The following is a 24324-nucleotide window of genomic DNA, read 5'->3' on the forward strand; positions in this document are numbered from 1 at the left end:
TGGGTGCAGCCAAGGCAGCGGTGGGAAGGAGCATGATGAGGGTTGCTACACAACAGCACAGTGTGTTCCTGCAAAAATGAATTGCAGCCGTGACACGGCCATCCACAGGGAGCCACAACCCCACTAGCCACAAGCAAAGCTCCTCCAGCCCCAAACAGCTTACAGACAAGGTGCTGGGCAGAGCGGGAAATGGCTGAAACAAAATTGTCTGATTTAAGATAATAATCTGAGGTAAGCTAGTGTATGTCTTACTGTCTCACAACTCAAAAATGGTTTTAATGATATTACAGAATAACACAGAGACATACAGGAGTGAGATGGAACATTTGTATTCTGTGATGTATTTTACTGAGAGGCCTATTTTCTTTGGATAAGGGATATAAATTGTGTTCTTTACAACTTCTGAGAAGGACAGATCTTATGTGTTTTTTTGTTTTTGTTTTGTTTTGTTTTTTTAAAGAAGCAGAGGTGTTAACATTTATATCCCAGGAAAAAAATCTTTGCAGTTTCACTTTCCTCAGTGCTCCTGAAGTTCTAGTTACACTTTCATCCTCACTTGCTGCCTGCAAATGGTGTCAGGATCCACTTAGGCCAGCATCATATTCCAGCTTGGATGCATATGAGTTGTCATCTAGGTGATTATTCTACTCTAACAATATAGTTTGGAATGCACTTTAAGTCTCACAGAATGGAAGTTGCCTTAGAAAATAAAGGTTTCCTTTGTTTATTCACTGTGATGTCTTGAGAATAGTTGCAAGAAACAGAAGCTTGAAAAAGGCTGCATTCAATTGCCACACCACCACAAAAATAACTTTTTTAGGGGGTTAAAAACATTCCTCCCTGCTAGATTTCAATGATGCAGAACCTTCTCGAGTTAGCCTCCAAGCGTCTTGCAAAACAGAATCACTTACCCATAAACCACCACATCCAGAATTAGCCTCTAAAGCACTGGGAATGAGAAGAATGCCACCCACCACAGTTATTACTAGGCTTGTTTGTTCTTCTGCTGCCCCTTTCCTCCCCCTCTCTCCCTTTCAAGGTCTCTTTTTAGAACCAGGAGCTCGGGTCCCCATGTGCGCAGGGCGAGTTTGAAGTAGTGACCTGTGGGACAGTCAGGTGGAAGGAATCACTCGCACAGCGGCTTTTAATGGGTCTGAGGTGATAAGGCCAAAGTTATTTTGACAAGCTTGTGTTATTTAGCTGGAGATAAAGCCCTCGCGCACACCAGAAACGTTTCCTTCAATGCAGACTGCTTGGGGCACGCGGGTTTCCATGGCTCAGGAGGCGTAGCTCTCCTTTGGGTCTTAGGTTCCTCTGCCCTCTCGTGGTACAAATCGGGCGTGTCCCGGTAGCCCGCGGTTCCTGCCGCCAACCGGGACCGTCGGTCCCCGCTGCGCCCACACCCCCAGGCCGGGTCGGGAGCGGTGCCGGTGCCGGTGCCGGTGCCGGTGCCGCTCCGGCTGGCAGCGCCAGGCAGGGCGATGAAGCCCGGGCAGCTCCGTGCTCGGCCGCCGCTGCCGGGGCGCGCGGCGCCGCACAGCGCCCGAGGCGCGGCCGAACGGGAGCGCCCGAGGCGGGGCCGACCTCGCGAGAGCGCCGCCACCTCTCGCGCGGCTTGGGCAGCGCGCGTATTTCGGTCTCGCGAGGCGGGCGGCTGGCGCGCGGGGAGGCGGCGCGCGCGCGCGCGGGAGTTTGGCGGGAGGCGGCGTCTGCGGCAGCGCGTGCGGCTCCCGCGCCTCACGGCCCCGGCGCGCGGCCATGCCGGCCCGCAGCACGGCGAGCAGCGGCGGTGAGGGGCGGGGGGGGGAGGGGCCGGGCAGGGGCCGGGGGATCGGCAGGGGCCGGGGGGGCCGGGCGGGGCCGGGAGGGGCCGGGCCGGGCAGGGCGGCCCGCAGGCCCGCGCGTGACTGTGCGCTGGTTGCAGAGCCGCTGGGAGCAGAGATGGGGGAGCAGGCGGCGGTGATCACGCCGGCCATGCTGCAGGAGGAGGAGCAGCTGGAGGCGGCGGGGCTGGAGAAGGAGCGGCAGATGCTGGAAAAGGTGAGCGCGGCCCGGGGGTCCCCGGGGCTTCCGGGGCGCCTGGCCTGGCCTGGCCTGGCCTGGCCTGGCCTGGCTGCGGGGCCACCTGCCCGCGCCGGGCGGCTCCTTCGGCTTCAAAACAAACGAACGTGGGAGGCGATCGCGGCCCCGGCGGGAGCGGTGGGTCGCGGCGCCTTTGACCGCCCGCGGGAGGCTTGTTCGGTGCTTTCTGGAGGGTGGCGGCGGGCTGCTGCAGCCAGCAGAAGCATGCTGCGTTTTATACAGTTTTAAACTTGCAATGTATATCGCCTCTCTGCTGTTGTCATTCTGAGCCTATGAATCCGAGGTAACGTGTCCTTAAGGTGACACCAGGAAGAGTAATAAGTTGGCATCCTTCTGAATTCCTGTCTCGGTGGCAGGTGCAGTTTAGGCAGCTGTTGTCACTGGCATCGCATTCCCTTGTCCTGCTCCGCTCCGGCCCTTCCCGCAGGCGGCTGTGCGGGCACCGCTGGGCTGGGCGGAGCTGGGGCTGGGGCAGCTGGTGGTGCCAGGAGGAATGTGCGTGTATCGCCCTGAGAGCCGAGCTCTGGTTTGTGCGCGTCTGTTCGCTCGTGCTGCAGGCAGCAGGCGTTTTGCAGACCGCTTCAGGGAAATTAAAGAGCCCTGACGCAAATTACAGAACCGCTGCTGTGCTTCATTCCTCTCTTGCCGTGAATATTTTCAGATTTTGATATTAAGCGTTGGTTGATATTAACCAATCTGCAAGAGAGGGCATGAAGACATGATGCTTCTTGGTCTGCGCAGATACAGATTATCACATATCAGAAGGCTATTATGTAAGGTATTGCATTTCATGCATAAGGAAATACGAGCCTGAAATAACTCTTACATGCCCTTGTGAGAATTGTTTTCTAACAGACTAGAGCTGTTGAGATCTGCTTCAGAAATCAGTTGGCTTTTTTCCTGTCTTTCAGACTGCACTCATTTTCCCCTATTCTGCTAATTACATAGCTTTGTATTCAGCCTACAGGAGACTGGTGTCTTAAAACTGAAGTGTCATTCTAAGAGTATGAAAAATCTGACACTAAGGCCTGGAACTAATTTTGATTACTCTTTCTCTTTTCACTAAGAGAAATTTTGATTTTATAAGATGTTTTTAGGCTGCAGCATTTTGTGATACTGTAGTCAGAAAATAAAATGTTAATCTCCCAGAAATCTTAATCTTCTTTCTTGCAAACAGCAAGTCATGATAGAGCCTGTCTGAATTTCTTTTCAGGAACTCATTGATCAGACTTAGAACTAAAAATGTGGAGGCAATGCTTTTGGAGGGTAAGGAGGAAACCCTTGTGGGGCAAATTTTCTCGTTGCACAGGAAGTATTGAGAAAGGACTTGTGACAGTTTGTTTCACAACCAACCAGTTCTATAACAATGCTACAATGTGATAGAGCTTTGGGTTGTTTTTTTATTTTGTTCATTTCTTGAGAATCCACAGAGCTTACCCATAGCAAGGGTATTGCTCCATTGTCCTGTGTGTTCCTATCATACTTTCTCCATGCAATCAGGGGCCAGTCAGACCAGGGGAAATTACTCATGCTGTTAAACCCAGGTTTACTGGCATCCTGGGGGCAGTTGATGTTCTTGAAGCTTCTGGGTTTTTTTTACACTTGTCACTTCGACAAATCCCCAGCCAGGAGATTTGTACAGCAGTTCAACAAAGGAGTCACTTGTTTTTTCTGTGTGCTGAAGGCAGAATACCACTATGCAAGTATATATATATAAAAGTATGTTGAGTGATGAAAAAGTGGCAATTTTTTAACCTTTTCAGTCAAAAAGGTGATAAACCCCAATTTGTTGAAGTGCAAAATACAAAATGGAGAAATCATAAAATTTCAATTTTGTTCTTGTTTTTCCCTTTTTTCCCCTTGAAATTTTTGCAGTTGGTAAAGAGAGCAGTCCTTTGTATTGGCCAGTTAAAGAAAGGATGCTGTGTTGATAAAAGTGAGCAATAGCAATTTACTGAATGAAGTAATTTGGGTTTAATTTTAGTCTCTCTTGATATTGCTGTCAAGGCATCTCTCTGAGTTGAGGTACTTTTAATCTGAAGGAAAAATCTGTATGGAGAATCATGAGAAGGCAGTCTCTTCCTCCAAAGAACTTGTGGACACAGATCTTCCCCCTAATAAAACAATACTGTGGTAGGTAGCTGGTAAGAATGACATGGAGTACTGCTGGTGAAAAATAAGGTGTGCTTTCTGGGAGATAGAAACATGCTCTCCCTTTTCCATGTCACACTGTCCCACGATTCAGCTAATACCCTTTTCCCCTGCCTGTTAGTCTGTTCAGGTTGAGAAGATTCCCTTGCCTTTCTGTCTTTGCGTGCCCTCCCCCAGTGTTTCTCCTGTAGGCAATGGCATGAGATAAGCATCTTGTAAAGCTCTGCATCTTGCCTTTCTGAAGTGTCTCTCAGAGATGCTAATTTACACCTTTTCACTTTGACGTCTCAGTCTAACAGACAATGTTAGATGAATACAGAAGGGTAAATGCTTTTTTACTTTTTGGGGAAGTCGATCTGAGTCTTAAGGAGTCTTGACTAATTCAACAGAAGTTACTTTTAAAGGCATGTGTGCATTTTTGTAAGCAAGCAAGCACAAGTTACTGTTTTCACATTCGGAATTGACCTTTGTACATGATGCATTAACATTTTAAAGTTGTCTGAATATCTTGTTCTTAATGAAAAACTGCACCCTTGTGCACAGGATTCTGAACGTGGGAAACTGCTGAATATAAACTTCAGTTTCATTTTGATCTAAATCTGTAAATAGAGACACCTTTGAGCCCTTGAATGCCTTGTGCTGCTGCACTGGAAGTATGTGTGTTGCAGAGCTCTGCTTACATATGTAAGGGAACGCAGCCCTCCTTTCATCTTACAGCACTTCATAGGTTCATGTGAGTCCATACACTCAGGAATCAGGTGTATAATGACTGGAAGGGAAAGGTTGTGTCTGTGTGAGGCAAATTGTAGTTACCCTGTAGAACAGCCCTTATATTGAAAGTCTTCACTCTGAAGCATCTATAAATGCTTGATGTCTCTTTGTGTTGGCCAGGCTCGAACTTCCTGGGACAGGGAGTCAAGTGAAATACGCTATAAGAGGCTTCAACATTTGCTTGAAAAAAGCAACATCTATTCCAAATTCTTGCTAACCAAAATGGAACAGCAGCAACAGGAGGTATGTGCATTCTTGTCTGCAGCAGGGCTTCTTCTAATGTTTGGGTTTTTTTAGCATCCAGCTGTTTGAACAAAAGTAAAAATGCTGTTAGGATGAAAATAAATAACATTAAAGTCTACTGGAACTACTGCCCAGGAATGAAGTGGTGCTTTATATTAATATTCAGAATTTGTTATATAAGTTAATAGATAATTCAGACCAGAAAGAGTGTGAATTGTAGTTTAAATTCACAATGTAAGGGTGGCACTGATATTTTTACAATTCTTCTGTTGGCCTGTGTGCTAGGAAGATAAATATAAATATTTAATAGAAGAAATACAGTTTTAAGGGAGCTAGAAAACTTTGAGGTAGGATAGAAGATGCAAAGAATTGACAAGTAGGAGTTGTGTGTGTTTATTACTGAAGGCTGAGGGTGAGGCTTGTCTTCAGGATGTTAAAGTAGGCCTCCATCAAACAAATTTATACTTTTATTGGGACTGCAAAACCAAAAAAAGTCTGTGGAGTGCACAACTCCATGTTACAATGTAATCTGTGCCTGTGACCTCTTCTATCCTGGAAGGTACTCTCTTTTGGGTGATAAGAAAGGTACGAAATATGTATGTGTTATGGCTTTTTTTTTTTTTTAGGAACAGAGAAGGAAAGAAAAGTTAGAAAAAAAGAGAGAGATGATGTTAAAATCTGCAAAGGTAAGGCTACCTAGCCATTTTATGCAACTTTCTGAATAAAACTGATGAATTACCATATCAGTTTTGATCAGAATAGGTAAACTAAGAAAGCTAGACTTAGTTTTTGACTTGCAAGATCTGTCTACTATACTGTATTTTAACTGTGACAAGAATGTTTAAAAGTGTTTAAAAATGGCATACCACTGCAGTCATCTTAAGGAGATGTTTGACTAATTGTATTAAAGAAAATTGTTTGAATTTGTCTTGAGGAGGCTTTTTATTGTAGTGATGATTACTTGTTCAGGCAAGATGCTAAGTGATAGAAAAAAAAAAAGCAGGAACTTGTATTTTTTCTGTATTTTTATAAATTGCTTAGCAGTAAAAGTGTTTCAAGAAGCTTTCAAAGGCAATGGTTTGAGGCTGATTATGTCTTTTTATCTGTGACATGATAGAGATGCTTCCAATAATGAACCTCTTCATATGTTTATTTTTTAGGGTCAAAATCCAGTTGATGACAAAGAGGAGAAATCAGGTAATATATTAATAAGGCTTTGCCTTTTGTCAGTACTGGTGTTTTTAGTTTCTTTAATGTTTGATGTGTTGTATAAACACAGATGTTCCCTTATAGGTGCAAAAAAGAAGAGAGGAAGAGAAGATGGGACATACAACATCTCAGAAATTATGTCCAAAGAGGTAGGTCATAACTATAAATAGGCTTGTCTGGATTTTTGTAGCACAAATTTGAACTGCTGAGTCAGTTGCTGTGTGACATCTGTATTTAAGAGCAATACCTTCTCATACATTGCTATAAAAGTCTGTCAACCAGCAGCCATCTACCTGTACTGTATGGCTTTATTCCAGCAAAGATCTGTGTAACAGAGTTGTCAGACTTATAGGATTCAGATGCTGTTTGTTTTTTTTCAAAAGTCTTTGAGGAGGCAAACTGTGAAAAGACTACATCTCCAGTTGAATTTTCAGTTACCCTTTGTAACTGGAATGTGTTCTCTCATCTGTGTCCTTGGTTTAGAGTCACTTGTATGGTTATTGATGTTATATGAAAAGTTTTTTAAAGTATGTCTGGCTTTTTCAATTTAAAGTTCTCATGAAATACAAATTGTAGTAACCTTTAAGGTTGAAAAGCACATAAGAATAGTTTTTTTTCTCTGTTTCCAGGAAATATTATCAGTGGCAAAAAAAAGTAAACTGGAAAATCAGGTATGTTGGCATGTGTTACTGTAATTTGTGTCAATCTCAAAGGGACACAGGGTTTTTTATACTTAACAGCATATCTTTAAACTTTTCCTGTAAATAAAGATCTCTCTCCTAGTGCTTGAGGTCCTGAATTAGATGTTTTAAAATGCAGTGCCAGTCAATGTACTTAAATAATTATTTTCAGAAATCTGGGAAGAAAACTTCTAATTTATTTTTTTGAACACTGAATTTGAAAGTATTTATACTTTATAGAATGCCTGTAGTTTCAAAAATAAAAGAAATAGGAATTTACTAAGAAATATTTGTGCTGGTGTACAAGACCTGGACATAGTAACTTTTAAACATTCAAGCATGGAAATAACAAGTGTGGTCTCTTTTGCTTCTGTTGTAGTTTAAAATCTACAGGCACAGTGTGAGATACTTTCTAATATTCTCTATAATCCACTTAGAGAAGGGAATTAGCTGCATTAAATGCCAGCCACTAGGCAAGTTTTACATCTGCTTGCTTTTGGGGGAGAAAGTTGTAAGCCCATTCACTTCAGAAGCTTTCACTGCTCAAGGCATTGAAATTTTGCATGTTGACATCTTCCTATGTAGAAATATTAATCCTAAAAATAAATTCCACTCTTGAATTGGCAGTTGCTTAAAGTAAGTCTTTGGGTTGGGACAGACTTACGTCACTGCACATTGACTGGTGTAAATTGGGCAAAAAGAGGGCTTAGCTGGGCTTTTGATGTGCATTCCTCTTGTCATGTGTTCTTGAACTTCCCTCTATAGGATGAAGGCTCTTCTGACAACCTGTGTCCAGAAAACTTGCAGAAAAATGGAGACTCAAATAGTGTCATTAAGGATAGATTGTGTCAAGCTGTACGACACAGTGCCAAGCAATTCCTTGATCCAGTACGGAAATTTAATGGACAACCAGTGCCTTTTCAGCAGCCAAAGATTTTTACTGGAGGTGTAATGCGGTGGTACCAAGTGGAAGGCATGGAGTGGCTGAGGGTATGGAGCAATTGTTGGTTAAGTTGAATGTGTTGCTGATTGGAGACACAGAAATGGAGGGGAAAGACACTAGAAGTCTGATTGTAGATAGTACAGGGAAGGTGAAGAAGAGAGAGTTCTTTATGATTTCTTATTATACAAGACTGGTGTTAAGATGTAGTTGTCAGCAGCAAACAAAGTTTCAGCATTGGGAGAATATTTGCATTTCTGAACATTCTTTAGACATTGGGTGGTGTTCTCCATCTTCCCTTTCTCCATCTTTTTTTTCTTGTTCAACTCAACTGTCTTTTCAGCCTCTCCTTATAAGTACTTTGTAAAGCCGAAGGTCTGCATACTACTAATGGAGAGTCTTAATATTTTTCTTGCTCAAGGACTTGAATACCTAGCCCCATAGGTATTTAAAGACCTTGCAGATGTGACATGAATGAAAGATTTCTGTTCTTTGTATGTTGGGATCTAACTAGAGCACTGGAACAAGCTCCCCAGGGAAGTGGTCACAGCACCAAGCCTGCCTGAGTTGAAGAAGTGTTTGGATGATGCTCTCAGGCACATGATGTGATTCTTGGAGTGCCCTACACAGAGACAGGAGTTGGGCTCAAAGATCCTGATGGGTCCCTTCCAACTTAGCATATTCGATGATTCTAGTGTTACTAACACCATTTAAAAAATGTTTTGTCTTTAGTCTTTTAAATAAAAAACTAATGAAACTTGCTATAAAATTGCCCACATACTACCTAATTTCTCCCCATTTTTGCTTGCAAGCCAAATTAGAACTACTTTACTTTTTAATCATGAGAGACACACAGGACTCATTTTCATTCTGCTACTGATCTCATTTTCCCACTAAATTTTTAATTTCTTTTTTCTTCCCCACAAGCATACATATTCTTTCTAACAGACTTAGGCTCATCTCATAAGTGAGTGCCACTGAACTCACTCTGTTTTCACTGGGAAGTATGTAGAGAAGACAGACCTATTCTGGGAAGGGGGAAAAAAAAAAAAAACAGCTTCCTTGGGCCTCAGTTATAATAAACTTCTTTATGAATAGTAGATAGAGTAACCAAAGGATGCTTTTGTCTTTCTGTTCTGTGAGGTTGCTCTGGCACTTGTCAGAATAGACAGTGTCTGTACAAAGAACTTGCGCTGGAACAGCTGCTTTTCTTGGTCAGGAGAAGTAGCTGTGCCTATAGAATTCTGCTAACTGATCAGATAAAGCAAACATCAACACAGTAACTTAGTCTTTTAGTGGGGGGAGCTAGGGGAATCCTTTGGAGCTAGAATGAGTAAAAATTTGGGTAGTGTAAACTGTACTTGCAATTGGAGTGCATGTTGATATAACACTAATTTACATCCCTTCCTCTGGTACTGTTCTGGTTTTCACCTCCTAATCAGGCACTTTATTAGTCAGAAGTACATACTTTATCATGGAGAAATTTTACTTGTTTGTAGTATACAATGTGCCCAGTAGTGTTTCTACAGGTGTTATATTCCTAAAGATGACTGTTATTATTAAATTGTGTTGGGTATTTTGCATTTACATTTCTTTTTCTGTGTATGCAGATGCTTTGGGAAAATGGTATCAATGGCATTTTAGCTGATGAAATGGGGTTGGGGAAGACTATCCAGTGTATTGCAACAATAGCACTGATGGTGGAGCGAGGAGTCCCTGGTCCATTCTTAGTATGTGGTCCCTTGTCTACTCTTCCAAACTGGATGTCTGAATTCAAGAGATTTACTCCAGAGGTAAAAGACATGAAGATATTTCCTAAGTTTAAAAGAACAAATTGTTAAATGCTGATTCGTATTTTTGCTTTGACACTTCCTCTATAGAGAACAGTTTGATTGTAGTTGTTTGTGTGGTTACTACATGTTGTGCCATGATACTGTGTTTACACCCTTCTTGTAACACAGCTAATTATCTCTACTGCCTTCTGTTTAGTTTTAAATGAGCTTAGTTCACCTGACTACTAAACCCGTTTTTGTGGGGGTTTTTTTTCAGATTCCACTATTGCTCTATCATGGAGCTCAGCAGGAACGTCGTAAACTGGTTCGCAAAATTCACGGACGACAAGGATCACTGCAGATCCATCCTGTGGTTATTACTTCCTTTGAAATAGCAATGAGAGACAGAAATGCCTTGCAGGTATCTTAAGTTCTCCTGAAAGCCCAAGGATAGGTGCAATATCTCCTCACTAATAGCAATGCTTTTGAATATAGTAAAGAACCCCACCAAATATGCATGCTGCTTATACAGTGAGTGTCATACTTTAGCATTTATATCATCATTCACTCTGTTTCCTTGGTAGCAGCAGTTCTGGAATTATATGCTTAAGAAGTTCTTTAAGCAGAACACTATCAATAAAGTGATGTAAGCAGATAGTTACAGCATACCTGTTCTTTTCATTACCACTCTGTAGGTGATAGAGGGGGAGGTTGGAGTAAAAGCTATATTTAGCGAGTATCATGGTTAACGTGGTAGTTTCAGTGAGATGTGTTTCTTGTAGAAGTTTTAATGTACTCACAAAAGCTTTCTAAATGCAGTCAACATGAAGCAGATGTATGCCATTAACTGTTTGGACTCAGCTCTTCTAGTCTGGTGAGAAAAAACAGTAAATAGACTTTTTGTACCAGGCAGTATCAGACAGTCTTGCTAGTGCTGCTTATCTCATCTGGCACAAGTTTTGATGGGCTAAAGCTGAGATGTACTGAAATACCATTTCTTTTTGTAGCAGTGTTTCTGGAAATACCTGATAGTAGATGAAGGTCACAGGATTAAAAATATGAACTGCCGCCTTATCAGAGAATTGAAACAATTTAATGCGGACAATAAACTCCTGTTGACTGGTACTCCCCTACAAAACAACTTGGCAGAGCTTTGGTCATTGCTTAACTTCCTGCTGCCAGATGTGTTTGATGACCTGAAAAGGTAGGTTGCAATCCAATGGTGAAAACTATTCCCCTTTGTTCTGTTTGGGAATTATTGTGATTCTTTAATAATGAAACTTGTGCCAACATGTCAAGAGCTATTTTATGATACGGTTGTTATTCAATATGATTATTTGGTGATAAAGGCTTTGAAACATGTCTTGCCTTCTTCACACTTAGTTGTTGCAGAAAGCTCAACTCTGAGCTGAGACATGAGCATCTGGGGGGGGATATGTTTATCTAATCATAAATGTCTGGTGCTGCTTGAGATTCTCTGAGGTGCTGGAGAAAGCTCTGTGAGGCAGGCAGACATGGGACCAGAATCACAGAATCGTCATGATTGGAAATGACCTCTAAGGTCAGAGTCCAACAGTCAACCCAGAAAAAAACCACCATGTCCACTAGAGTCTGTTCTGAAGTAAGACCCATGGGAGACAGGCAGTCAGGTGTGAGAACGTTGCCAAAATAGTCTTTAGACTAATTTTAGAGAAATATATAAACTAGATTAAATACGTCAAAAATGAAAGATAATAGCTATGAAGTAAGCTACTCCTTTTTTCTTGCTTTCTTTTTGTAGCTTTGAATCCTGGTTTGATATTACCAGCATTACAGAGACCGCTGAAGATATTATTGCTAAAGAAAGGGAGCAAAACATTTTGCATATGCTACATCAGGTTTTCACTTATTCTTTATGTTGTTTTTTTCATGTTGTATTTCTAGCACTGATCATTATGAAGTGTGTCAATATCTTGTTTGTGGAGCTAAATTGTATCTTCTAGATAGGATTGTTGATGATGATTTATTATTTATTTTGCTTAAAGATTTAGGTCTTTAAAAGATATATAACAAGCAAAATAAGCTGTTTCATAATAAAATTACTTTTAATTAATGAAAATTATTTTAAAGGCCTTTAATGTAGCTACTACTGCACCCTTATTAAAGACTTCAAAATAAAAAATTTCAGTGGATGTGTTGTTTGGACACACGTAATACCAGCATGTGCGTGAAAGTTTTGGAGGAGGCATCCATATTAAAAAATGATATCTGGAACTCTGCAAATTAATTTCCTTTCTTTAAATAGTAAAAATAGCATTATATCAACAGACCTGTTTCTAGGTGGGGTTTTTATTTTTTGTAAAACTAGCCATCTTGAGAGCTTTGTGTAATTGTTACACATCTGTTCAACTTTTCAGATTCTGACACCTTTCTTACTGAGAAGGCTGAAATCTGATGTTGCTCTTGAGGTTCCTCCTAAACGAGAAGTTGTGGTGTATGCACCGCTGGCAAAGAAGCAGGAAACTTTCTACACTGCCATTGTGAATCGCACCATTAGGAAACTGCTTGGAAGTAATGAGGTATGTTTGAAGTGGGCTTGCTATTTATTGATGATTTGTAGGCAAAATGCATTTGTATTGCTTTGGTACCGTTGTAACGAAACCCACTTTTTGCTTCAATTTAGTCTGATCCTTTCATTATCTGTTTCAATGGCTGTTACTGTGACTGGCCTCAGTGGGCACAGAATTAATATAAGTGTATGTTCTTTGTTAACTGTAGCTTGGGAGGCAAAAGAAGACAGTTGTCATAGAGGTAACAGTTTCTGCTATAAAATCATTAGGGTATTAATGCAGCTTTTAAAAGTCAAGTGCAAGCTTTCAAGATCTACAAATACAGACCTTTACAATTTGGGCAGCATTTTTTCTATGTGGCAAAACTTAACAACTGCTGAGTCTTCAGTATTGCGCTGTGCATATCCACTGAGGCGTTTTCTCAGTATTCAGAATCCTTGGGTCAGCACAGGGCTTTGAATCTGAAACAAGCTGCTGTTGATGTCAACGTTATCATTTCTTGCAGGAAGAAGTAGTTGAGTTGAGTCCTACAGGCCGACCAAAACGTCGTAGTCGAAAAGTGATTGATTATTGTGAAGAACATAATGATTCACCTGATGACTTGGAAAAAATGATCAGCAAAATGCAAGACGAAGTAGAAAAAGAGAGGTGCCTACCCCAAAAGATTATTTTTTTTATTACACTAAATACCTCCCTCTTTGCTTCCAGAGCTTTGCTTATTCTAACTGATCAAGGCAAATGGCATTTCGTAGTTCGCTGTCCTTGTAGCTTTATGAGCTGTTTCTTTGCTTTTACCTAACATTTGCTAGGCCATGATAGCATTATTAGGTTGTACGATGCCTCACTGGCTCATTAAAGTTATAGTTAACTGTAAAACATTTACTTCTTGCTACAGACCTCCAAGACCTGTCCTTTGCAGGCTGTAGCAATAAAATTGCTTTGAGTCCCTGTTGTTATTAGTCACAGTCTTAAGTAGGTCCCATGGTGATAGTGCTGCAATAATCCATAAAGACCTAAAATGTCCTAGGGTAAAATGTAATTTGGGCCATTGAAGAATTTTGGTAGTGAAGAACTGTGGTTTCACCAAAGCCTCAAGTTTAAAATGGTGTTGGGTGCCAGCCAGGGAAGAACTGCTTCTCTTAGTTATTTGGTAGTTGAAATTTTGTTGCAATAGCTTCAGTCTTGGCTACAGCTAGCAATGAGGACAGAGAGCTGAAGAGCTTGATTTATTGTTTGGTTTTGTAGGTTTTGCAAGGTTCAGGTAAACATTTCGTCTCTGTCATCCAGTTACATTCACAGGTGTATCTTTCATTGGCTCAAGACAGGACAAGGAAGGGATAAGCCTGGTGCGCTCACTACAGTTAACTCCTAAGTTTTTATGAAATTACTCGGGAATACTTGAAGTTTTGACTTACGACTGGAGAAAAAGAAAGAGTAGTTTCCTTGCTAAATTTCATAAAATGTGTAGGCTTAAGCTAAAGCCTGGAACCCAAATGGCCAGCACAGTTATTGCTGCTTTGGTGTCAGGTCTGGGTCTCATGCTGGTGAGTAAGATCAGAGTTGAAGTTCAGGACTGAAGGAGCTGAAGAATTATCTTAATTCCTAAATTTGGCAAGTTTTGTTGGGAAGTCCCTTATGCATACAGAAAATAAAGTTAATCTTCAGGGATGAGATATATTTATTTTACTAGATTTTTATTGTAGTCCAGTGTACTGGGCAAGAACAGAAACATGTATTTGTATTAGGTTTTTTTTATATACATGGATCCCTTATGTTAGAGATGGAACTTAGATGTGAAAGAGCCAAATAGCTGTGTTCATTGTGAATCCTGCAATGTGTACACATGGCTTGAATGGAATAGGCAGAGAGCTGGTTTTGGAATAGTTTATGTATTGTTCCACAGGAGATGTGACTGTTTGTTCTAGAGAGGGCTTGCTTCTGTTCACTTTTCTGTTGGGTGACCTGCAGACGTTTTTGGGTTTTTTTCCAGCTTCTTATTACTACTGACCCTCCTTTTGTGTTTTAAACCAATAATGGCAAACCTTTGTGCCTTCAGTGCCATGTGTGGCACTACAAGAAGTTTGGTAATAACTTTGTTAATTTGAGGGATTTTGAGAATATTTGACACAGCATGAGAATCTATTGCTTGAGTTTGTTTTTATTATTATTTTCTCTTCAGTATCTGTAGTATAATAAGGTGACACTTTCTGTACTAGTAAGATGATTTATCTTTTCAAGGCCAGTGGTAGAAGTGAGCATTCCTGTGGATTCAGAGGTGAACCTTAAACTGCAGAATGTTATGATGTTACTGAGGAAATGTTGCAATCACCCCTATCTTATTGAATACCCATTGGACCCTGCAACACAAGAATTCAAGGTACATAATTTTAAAAGATTATGAGAAAAAATATTCAAGGCATTAAAACACACTAGACTGTGAGCCGACAGCAGTAAAGAATGACCTTTTCAATGTGTTTGGCATATGCCTCCCCATTGAATTCCAGCAGTGTGACTGAATCATTATTTGAAGCTTCCTGCAGCAGCAGCTGCAGAGACTCTGTGCCCTTTTACCCTTGGCATAGTGATGCCGTAGTGTTCTTCCTGAGGGCAGCACTCATCTGCTGGGAGCTCACTTACTGAATGCAAACAGTAGCTATGTTCCATTGACTCAAGGTGTTTTAGGTTCTGCCACAAGCTCTCTTCACAAAATTTGATTTTTAAATTTAAAAAATGCTGACCTTGGCGAACAACTGTTCATGGCTTAAATATTACACACAGCAAGTTCTCAGTGTGAGGTGTTGAAGGCCTGAAGCAAATACACCAGAGTTGTCTGCTCAGAGAATACAGCATCCTTTCTTCCCCTCAAAAAGGAAAAAATCCAAGTTATATCACTAAGGCCAGCTGATAGTTTAATCTACACAGAACTGTTGGCAATACAGGAAAGTATGAAGTAATTTGAATTGAAATAATTTTGAACAACTGGAAGTTGCTTGCACATTCTAAATGTAGGTTTGTGGGCATGTGTAGTGATGTTTCCTGCTCGCTCAGTGATAACAGATTCAGTTGCACTCAGGAGCAAGGTGCTGAAGTTTATCAATGTTAAGTCAGTGCATAAAAAGCAGAGAGCCCAGTCTGGGTGATAAGGGGAAATGAGTTCATGTGTAGAAAATGCAGGCTCTTTGACAGCTGAGCCCACCTGCAGGATCTAGTACCTGTGCAGCAAAATCAAGGCATTAGTGAGGTAGCTGCCATGTGGCTCAGACCTGAGAAGTTTCTAAATCCCTGCTCTTAGCCCTTAGCAAGATCTAATTAATTATTCAGGACAGGAGGGGTCTAAGGTAGCAGTCTAAAAACCTTGTTGTCCCATGGCTGGTACATGGTAACTTGTTGGCAGCACTTCCATATCTCCAGTAGGTGGAAGCCTTGTCCATTAATTACAAGCTGGGGAAGAAATAACAGTGCTTTTCCATGTGGAAAAACTAAAATAATCAGATCTTCTCCTTCCAGAATTGGGATAAAAGCTTATTAGTTTTTTAAAAATTATTTGAAGCATATTAAATGGTGGGGGTTGATTTAGTTTTTAGTTGATTTAGTTAAATCGTGATTTAACTGATACAATGTAGTGTGGTTAAATTAACATTGCTTCTAATCTTAAAAAAAAGATAGTAAAAGCTTGTTTCTGTGAGAAGCTTTTGGGTAGCTTTTGCTGGTGCTTCTGAGTCAAGGAGATCTTTGGTATCTTTCCCTCCTAATGTATGATCCCATCTCCCTGTTCCAAGATTGATGAAGATCTAGTAAAGAACTCAGGCAAGTTTCTACTCCTGGACCGAATGCTTCCGGAACTGAAAAAGAGAGGACATAAGGTAAAGCTAGTTATTTGTGGGGGTAGTTGTCTCATTGTGACCAAAAACTGGTACTGAGCAATCTTCCTCATTTTGCAGGTCTTGATGTTCTCACAAATGACTATGATGCTTGACATTTTGATGGATTACTGCTATCTGAGAGACTTCAAATTTAGTCGATTGGATGGTACTATGTCCTACTCAGAGAGAGAAGATAATGTAAGTAGATTTATATACCCTGTGAGCCTTCTAACAAATTCTGCTTGTTCCTGACACTGAGATATGATTTTGCACAGCATTTAGCCTTTTATAGGCGAAAGACATCTGTGTTGAAAACTGGCATCCTTGCTACTGCTTTATTGTCTGCTTCTCAGAAATACTGAAGCAATGAAATGTGTCACTAACCAATATCCTGGGGTATGCCTAGAATGATGGTTGCTCACATACTCTTGATACCCACATATGAAGTATGTAACATACCTAGATTGTGGCAGATACTAATCTTAGTTTTACCCTTGCACGTGTTATTTCCTAGCATCCAGGGTGTCATGCCAGCATATATGGGAGTGTACTGTAAGTCTAATGCCAAATAAAGTATATTTCCAGGAAATGAATTTCTGTACCTAGTGGAGCACCTGTAATTTTAGCCTGAAATTGCATGTGGATTTATTCCAGCACAGTTCTTTGTTGTTGCATATTTGTAATGGTTTCAGATAGCCACCTTGCAACTACATATATTTATCATGAATGAACAGCAGCCATGCAGGGTGGTTCTGGAAAAGCTCTGAGGGTTTGCAGGGGTGTAAAACAGCAACGCCTATGTGGAGGGAAGTACACAGGATGTATTTAGGGGATGTACTGCAATTGCCATCTCATCTCCAATGTATGTAGTAGTGTTTATGGGGACATGGAAAAACAGTGGCGGATGACAGATCCTCTAGTGCAAATTGTACTTCTCTGCACCATCTTTTTCTGTGTCATGGCTGGGGAAGACCAAACCCCTAAACACTTAGGATGCAAGTGTTAGAGCTGATTCTTAAAGAGGAAAGGCTAACTAGCAACATGTTAGCAAGATACAGGGACCTCTGCTAAGCTGGTAAAATATACTGCTGATGTGTGCGGGTTTTTAGGGGGCAATTATGTGCCTACCACAGTGTGGTATGGGTGCAGGATCAGAGAAATCTTCCAGGTCACCAATCTTAAGTTCAGCTATGTGATTTGTGGCTGGTGCTGTGTTGGATCCATCTGCTGGGTTTTTTTAATAGATTAATTCTCTTCCAGATGCGTAAATTTAATACTGACCCTGAAGTCTTCCTGTTCTTAGTGAGTACAAGAGCTGGAGGCTTGGGCATTAACTTAACTGCAGCAGACACAGTTATCATATACGACAGTGACTGGGTATGTTGACAGACTGTTAACCTATTGATATGTGACATAAAATGCTTTCTCTATTGATGCTTTTGATGATCCTTTACAAACCTATTATGTTATAGGCCCCTTCTGTAATTTTAATTAAGTGTTACATGAAGATAATAATAGATGTATGCAAACATGTTATATATTAAATATGCACCCTGATTTTAAAAGTCCTAGCTTATTGAATACAATGTTAGAGTTGCTTTCCAAAACTTGCCTGTTTGCCCCTGAGTTACACCAAAAGCAGGAGGAGTTTTTCTGTTACTGTTAAAAATACGTTTCTTTCCATTTATTGTTTGTCTGAATGGAGCTGGACCTGCTACAGGTTCCCTGTTTCCAACAGCTGCTCTGTTAGTACCAGCCCCTTGAATTTCCTCCTGTGACTTGCCATGTGTGTTTTAGCTAGCTAGGATTATGCTGCTCCTGTCTGGAGGCTGGGGAGAAGAGATATGGAAGGAAATGACTGAGGACCTCTGCATCTTCACAGAACTCTCCTGTGTGCATGACTATTCAGCCTCAGGAGAGCTGAAAGCAGCTTCAGAAATGTCTGCAAACTTCTAAAATCCCTTTTCTCATCCTTCAACAAAAAACCCCGCAAACCTACAACTGACACCCTCAGCTAAATTTGTGATACAAAGCATGGCTGTCAGTTGAAGTCTGCAGCACATAGTGCAGAAGCAGTCCAAGCTAGTTGGGTTACTCTTGCTGTTCAGCTACAGCAGCAGAGCTTGTCATGGGTGAGTTTAAGAGTAAAGAGATGTAGAGTTCTGTTATACCATGACTGCCCTGCTTATTGAGTCTGCTCTGACTTGGAGTTCACCACTGAAAATGCTGCCTGTGGTATGTCTCAGACACACCTTTAACCTTTTTTTAACTTGTTTCTCTGTCTTTGCAGAACCCCCAGTCGGACTTGCAGGCTCAGGACAGGTGTCACAGAATTGGCCAGACAAAGCCAGTGGTTGTTTATCGTCTTGTGACAGCAAATACTATTGACCAGAAGATTGTGGAGAGGGCTGCTGCCAAGAGGAAGCTGGAGAAGCTGATTATACACAAAAGTTGGTATCTTTCTCATTACTTCCTGTAAGCATGTGTTGCTTTTCCAGATCTCAGGAGAGGACTCTTACTGCTCTAGTTTGTGACTGTTTAGACTTTTTTTCTTAAATGCAAAAAGCTTCATCCTCCCAACAAGTGGCTACGTAGTATTACTTCTCCAAATGCATTCCTAGCCACATTGTACGTAACTTCTGCAGCAGATTAAAGGAAAGCACTTCTAGTATTTCTGGAATTGCCATGTTAAGATTACTCCTTTACTAGTAGGTAAGGAAAAAAAGAGGGGTGATAAAACAGTGAGCAACCTGGAAGAAATACAGGTAAAATCAGGCAATAAGAGAGTAGAGCTCTGGGGTTGTTGGCAGCTTGTCAGCTAGATGATGGTTTGTTTGACCCAAATGTTTTTGGACTTTTAGCATTGAAAATACTGGGAATCAATGACAAGTGTGACTTAATTTTCTTTTTAAAAATCAAATTAGCCAGAATATAAGTGGAAAGGCAGCTAAAATTCTTACTGTTTGCAGTTTAATTTATAAAACATCTTAACTGGAAGAAATTTACCTACCTAATGACATCTAGAGTGTTTCGATGACTTGAAGTGATGAATTTTTTTTCCACTTGCACTGGCAAACTTCCTTGAGTGGGGAGTATTCCTATTAAAGTTGGTAATATGAGTAGAAACTATAGAAAGCTGCTTTCTGTGGGGCTTCTACTAAATTTGATTGAGATTGCAAATCCCATAACTGTAAAATTACTGTAAAAAAATTAAAAATTAGCATCTTGTTTGCATCTGTCCTTCCGAATTTAATAACAGTATGATACAACCACAGAAGAATAGCTCTGTTTGAACAATTAACCAGTGTTGAAGTGAACAATAGTCCTTGGTTTTACGTGCAGAATAATTGTGATTCTTGTTATTGATTGTAGAGCTGGTCATGCTCAAAAGTCTTTAGAAAGTTTTTAGATTGAAGTGTCTCTTGGGGTGTCTCTTAAGTGTCCTCTTGTTTGGTTCCTACAGGAATCCTGCTTTGCTTCTGTAGCCTGTTCTTTTATATTTGGACAGTAGCTCCCCATAGCATTTTACAAACACCAACCTCACTTGAAAATACAATTATTGTAACTTAGTATGGGCTTCTGACAAGAATTAGCCTTATATTAAACTTCAAAGGAGGTTAGGGACTTATTGTCATATATTTTAAGGTGGGGGGAATAATTTTCATAAAGGCAGAAAGGCCACACCATAAGTACCTTCTGCACAGTGCACTGCTTGTCACACCCAGGCTGTGGTTTGCCTCTGGTTTTGGGTGATGTTAGCTCATCTTTGTTAGGTGCTTCCTTTATCCTAGCTTCAGCCTTTTTCTTTAATGTGTTTGCCACTGCTGTCTTGATGCAACTGCCAGGACTGTTTGGCTGTTTTTACACCCATTGAAGTGAAGAAAAGAGTCAAGTTGGATCATGCCTTCAGTTTTCAATAAGTTGAACTTTTATCTTTGTAACTATCGGTGAATCATATCTAGATCTTGCAGCTTAGATATGGGTGTCCCCTTCAGTCCCTATAAATCCACTATACAAATGTAGAGGTGATGTGGATCCTGGTATTTTGAGTGTCTAAAAAGTACTGGAAGGTTGGAGGAGTGAATGAGGAAGGGCTATCACAAAGCTTGCTTGAGTCAGGCCTTCCAGCAGTGGCTGACAATGTAGGGTGTGTACAGAACAAGTGCTTGGGCTTAACAACTGGAATCTGTTGCAGAACAGAATGCTTTTTTGGCCTCAGTACCAGTGCAACACTAATTCAATGCTGTATACTTTGTGAAAATCTGAAAACTAAAAGTGACAGACTATATCAGTAATAATGGGAGAGACTCCTGTAGCTCAAATTCCTCTGGAACTTGCATCTGATTTGCACTCCAGAGGAGAACAACCAGTCTTTGGAGGGAGATGAAGGAAAAGATGTGGGAAGGACTTCTGAAACCCAGATATAGGAAAGAACAGCAGTGAGTGTGATGAAAGGGATCAGTGAAGGCCCGATAATAAAATTGGTACATATGTTCATAAAAATGGAGGAAACTTGGCACAGAAGAGGAAGCCAGGCCTGTCTCCCTTAAAATGGGCAAGACTGAGCTTGTCTTCATCCATGCTCAACTTTGGTTAAGTAATAATCTTGTATAATTCAATATTTGGGCTGGCATCCAGCAGATAGGCACTAGCATCACCTCTTTAAAAAATCCGCCTGTGTCAGGTGGGTAACTTTGTCATGTCTGTCTAGTCCATTAAGGTGAGGGATGTCCTCTGCAAACGATGTATCTTATCTCTTCTTATCTTGTGGTTAATACTGCTTACTTTGTTTCAACCAGCTTACAGTACAAAGGGAACAAACTTCAGCATCCACCATCTAACTTTTAATTACAATGTTTTTGCTGTAAGTAGAACTCGTGGCTTTTCTGCTCTGTGTGTGCGTGTGTGCATGTTGAATTGGTGCTTCAATCAGTTCTTCTGCATACTGCAGCTAGAAGGTGGAAGGCCTGCATGTGAACTCTTCATGTACCTCTGACATTTCTCACCAGTTAGGCTGTTAGTGTAAGGCGTGTTTGACTGAGGGCAAAAACAGCATTAGTTTTGATATGCAAGAGTAATTTGTTCCATATGTGCATCCAGCATCCATTTAACAATTAATGGAATTTGTTCCTATCCTCTGTACTTCCTTAAAATCTCTTTATTTCTACAGATCAGTTTAAAGGTGGCAAATCTGGTCTAGCACAGTCAAAGAGCTGCCTGGACCCTCAGGAATTAATAGAATTGCTGAAATCCAGAGACTATGAGAGGTATGTAGATTTCATATTGTTCTTGGACCTTGAGTTTGTAACTTGCAGCTTGCAAGCAGCTGCCAATAAGCTCTCTTTGTCTTATGACATGGTACGTGGATCTTCATAGTGGAAAGAATGTACTAGGGATTCTGCTGTGTGGAAAAAGTGACTTATATGTAACATTAACTGTAGCATGCTTTTACCTGTATTAAGAGAGATTTTCTTCCTCAACAGGGAGGTTAAAGGATCTAAAGAAAAAGTAATCAGTGATAAAGATCTAGAGTCACTCTTGGATAGAAGTGATCTTATTGGTAAGTCTGGGTTTTGATCTGTATTTGTTCTGTTCAAGGGTAAATTCGTATTTTGTAAGAGTCTTTGTATGGAGAAGATTGCCTTGGTTTCACTTGCCTACAGCTGTGTTGTACCCATGGGAGGACAACACTCTGGCCCCTTTGCTGACATTTCAAATAGGATTTGCTGAAAAGAAAATAATAGAACTTAAACAAAAGTGTTCCAGAAAACCATATTTATTAATACTGTGCCCTGAATGTACTGTGAATGAGAAGCATGGATTAGGAGGTGTTCTGCAAAGCAGCTTTCCTTGCAAGTTGCTGTAATTAATAAAAAATTACTATTGATCAATTCTCAGAAAATACTTCCTTCAGCAAACTTGTTAAAAAAACTATTTTGATACTATAATAATTCAAAATATAACATTTTTGGTGGAAAAAACCTGAGCTTTTCAGAGTTACTGTCTACTTGTCAGTAGATCAAATGCTTTAAAAAATTATAATCAAATTTTTGAGGTTGTCTGCAAATTCTAGTTCTTGACCAAGTTTTTCTATAAAAAAACTTAACTTTCCTGAGAGGAAAAAATTCTTGTCTAGTTCATCTAAACTGTAGATTTTTAGTATGTTTTGTTTTGCTTCAGCATCTTGGAAAGATAAGCCTCCAAGTATAGATACAGAAAAATCAGTCATTATAAAATTAGACATGAAGATGATAGCTAGTCTTCTGTAAGTGATATGTACAGCTTGAGTAAAAATTGAAAAAGTAATAGGATTACTTCAATCTTATTCTATACTTATTTTTTTCCCATGATTATCTAAATTTTTAAAATAAACTGCTTATTTCAATTAACTGACTACTAATACAGAAAATTATTCACTATGTACACAGTCCATATCTTCACAAGTTCTGGCTGTGAAACAATCAAGTTGAAGAAAATGCCATTTATTTTGTGTTATTAGTGTGTGCTATATTTTTAATGGTTGCTTAGTCTTTTTTTTAGCTATGCTAAGCAAAATTAGTGTATTAAAACTTTAAAAAATGTTTTTACACAGATATTAGTCTAGCAGTGTGTGCTAATATTTACTAGAACTGCTGGTTAGAAACTGAAATGCCACCTCCCATTCCTGTAAGCCATAATTATTACATTTGACATAAAGACAATACTTTTTTCATTAGCTTTATATTCAATGGAAGGGCAACGTAGTGATTGCCAGTGCTAAGAAAACAAGAAGTAGATACTTGATCTTTAGAAAAGAATATTGCTTAGCAGAGCTGTAACTTTGTGTTTCTCCTTGTAACTTCAGTAAGTAGGTTTGTCACATTTTGGCTTTTTCTGAAGAAAATTAGACTAGTTCAGGCAGATTCTAAACCTGCTTGAATCCTTTCAGATTTAACCAGAGGTTTTGGAATTATTTTTTTCTTATTTTTCAGCTGTGTATTTTAAACTATTTCAAGCACAAACTTTTAGTTGCAGACCGTTGATGAGGAAGCAAAATTATTCTATCAGCTTGCTTTCAAAAGCCAAACAAAAATACATGCAACTTTTATGTCTGCAGTAGCGAGGTTGCAGACACTTAACCTCTTATTGTTGATATTTGGTGTTTTTGTGTGTTTTTTTAATTCTAGCTCAAATGAAGACCTCTGAAAAAATGAAAAAGGAGAAAATTGGTGTCTTCAGGGTCCTAGAAGATTCATCAGACCCCAGTGCAGAATGTGTGTTTTAATGTACAAATGTGGCTTGTAGTCTTACAGGACGAAAATAGGACTGACATCACGTTTTCCAGAGATATCAGTTATATTCATCCTTTATACTGTCTTTCTCTAAGGCCTTGTTCAAATCCCTTGTGTTCTTTCAGTGAATTTTAGCATGGTGATAGTTTCATGTTCTAGCTTTGGTAGGCTCTCTGAAAGAAATAGGAAAAAGCATGTTTCAAATTTGCTGTTGACTCTTGTGATCAGTAGTAAAAACTGGCAATTTTGGGTAAAAATCTTCCTGTGGAAGTCTTACAAAGAATTATGGTTTTATTTGGAAGGGAGAGAACACGTGCCTTTGTTACAGCCCATTGTGTAGCTTCTGTTTTTAATTTCTGCAAATTATTTTGGTTAAATAAATGTCTGGTTTGTTCTAAGGGTGTAGGGCTGTTTGCATAGCTTCTTAAACAGCAAAGCTTATGTTGTGTCCATTAATTCACACTGAAAAACAAAACCCAAACAAATCCACTCAGAACAAAAAAGTGGCAGCTTTTGGCAGGTCCCAAAAAACCTATTTCTGGTGCACCTGTAACTTCTGTGCTGACTGGCTTGTCAGCTTGGACAGCTTAGGTGCTGGTTTGAAGCACATAGAGGGAGCTAAGGGTACTGGAAGGGGAAGATGCAGAATGTCTCTGGGGATGGGTTGAAGACCAAGGAGTTCTTTCTGGGATGGGAGGGTTTTAGCCTACAGTGGGGCAGAAAAGGTGGAAAAGGAGGATATTACTTGGATCTGTAACCTCAAAGAGCCAGCTGTAAGCAGTGATTTTCAACT

At 40.2% G+C, this 24324-nt stretch overlaps 1 protein-coding gene across 2 annotated transcripts; it reads left to right on the plus strand.

The window, feature by feature from the left end:
• The first annotated feature begins 1675 nt into the window (after nt 1-1675).
• HELLS (helicase, lymphoid specific) lies at nt 1676-23929 on the plus strand. 2 transcript variants are annotated; one of them, XR_007889436.1, is made up of 22 exons: nt 1676-1789; nt 1925-2040; nt 5125-5247; nt 5874-5933; nt 6408-6444; nt 6541-6605; nt 7086-7127; nt 7902-8126; nt 9687-9869; nt 10126-10269; nt 10856-11052; nt 11629-11725; nt 12245-12406; nt 12903-13045; nt 14636-14774; nt 16177-16260; nt 16339-16458; nt 17521-17637; nt 18551-18710; nt 21060-21124; nt 21431-21527; nt 21744-21820. XR_007889436.1 is itself a non-coding variant. In XM_051618999.1 (22 exons), exons 1-22 carry the CDS (start codon nt 1759-1761, stop codon nt 23522-23524), a joined length of 2517 nt encoding a protein of 838 aa, XP_051474959.1. In that variant the 5' UTR covers nt 1678-1758; the 3' UTR covers nt 23525-23929. The 2 variants fall into 2 exon arrangements, 1 of the variants encoding a protein (XP_051474959.1); XM_051618999.1 differs by lacking the exon at nt 21060-21124 and adding an exon at nt 23427-23929 and having other exon boundaries at nt 1678-1789.
• Nucleotides 23930-24324: the final 395 nt, after the last annotated feature.

This window comes from Apus apus, chromosome 4 (assembly GCF_020740795.1).
Source record: "Apus apus isolate bApuApu2 chromosome 4, bApuApu2.pri.cur, whole genome shotgun sequence".
Classification (NCBI taxonomy): Eukaryota; Metazoa; Chordata; class Aves; order Apodiformes; family Apodidae; genus Apus; species Apus apus.

Coding starts and splice junctions, on each gene's coding strand:
- HELLS (XM_051618999.1), top strand. CDS start 1,759: ATGCCGGCCCGCAGCACGGCGAGCAGCGGCG. Junction 5,934..6,407: donor TGATGTTAAAATCTGCAAAG/GTAAGGCTACCT, acceptor TTTATTTTTTAG/GGTCAAAATCCAGTTGATGA. Junction 8,127..9,686: donor AAGGCATGGAGTGGCTGAGG/GTATGGAGCAAT, acceptor CTGTGTATGCAG/ATGCTTTGGGAAAATGGTAT.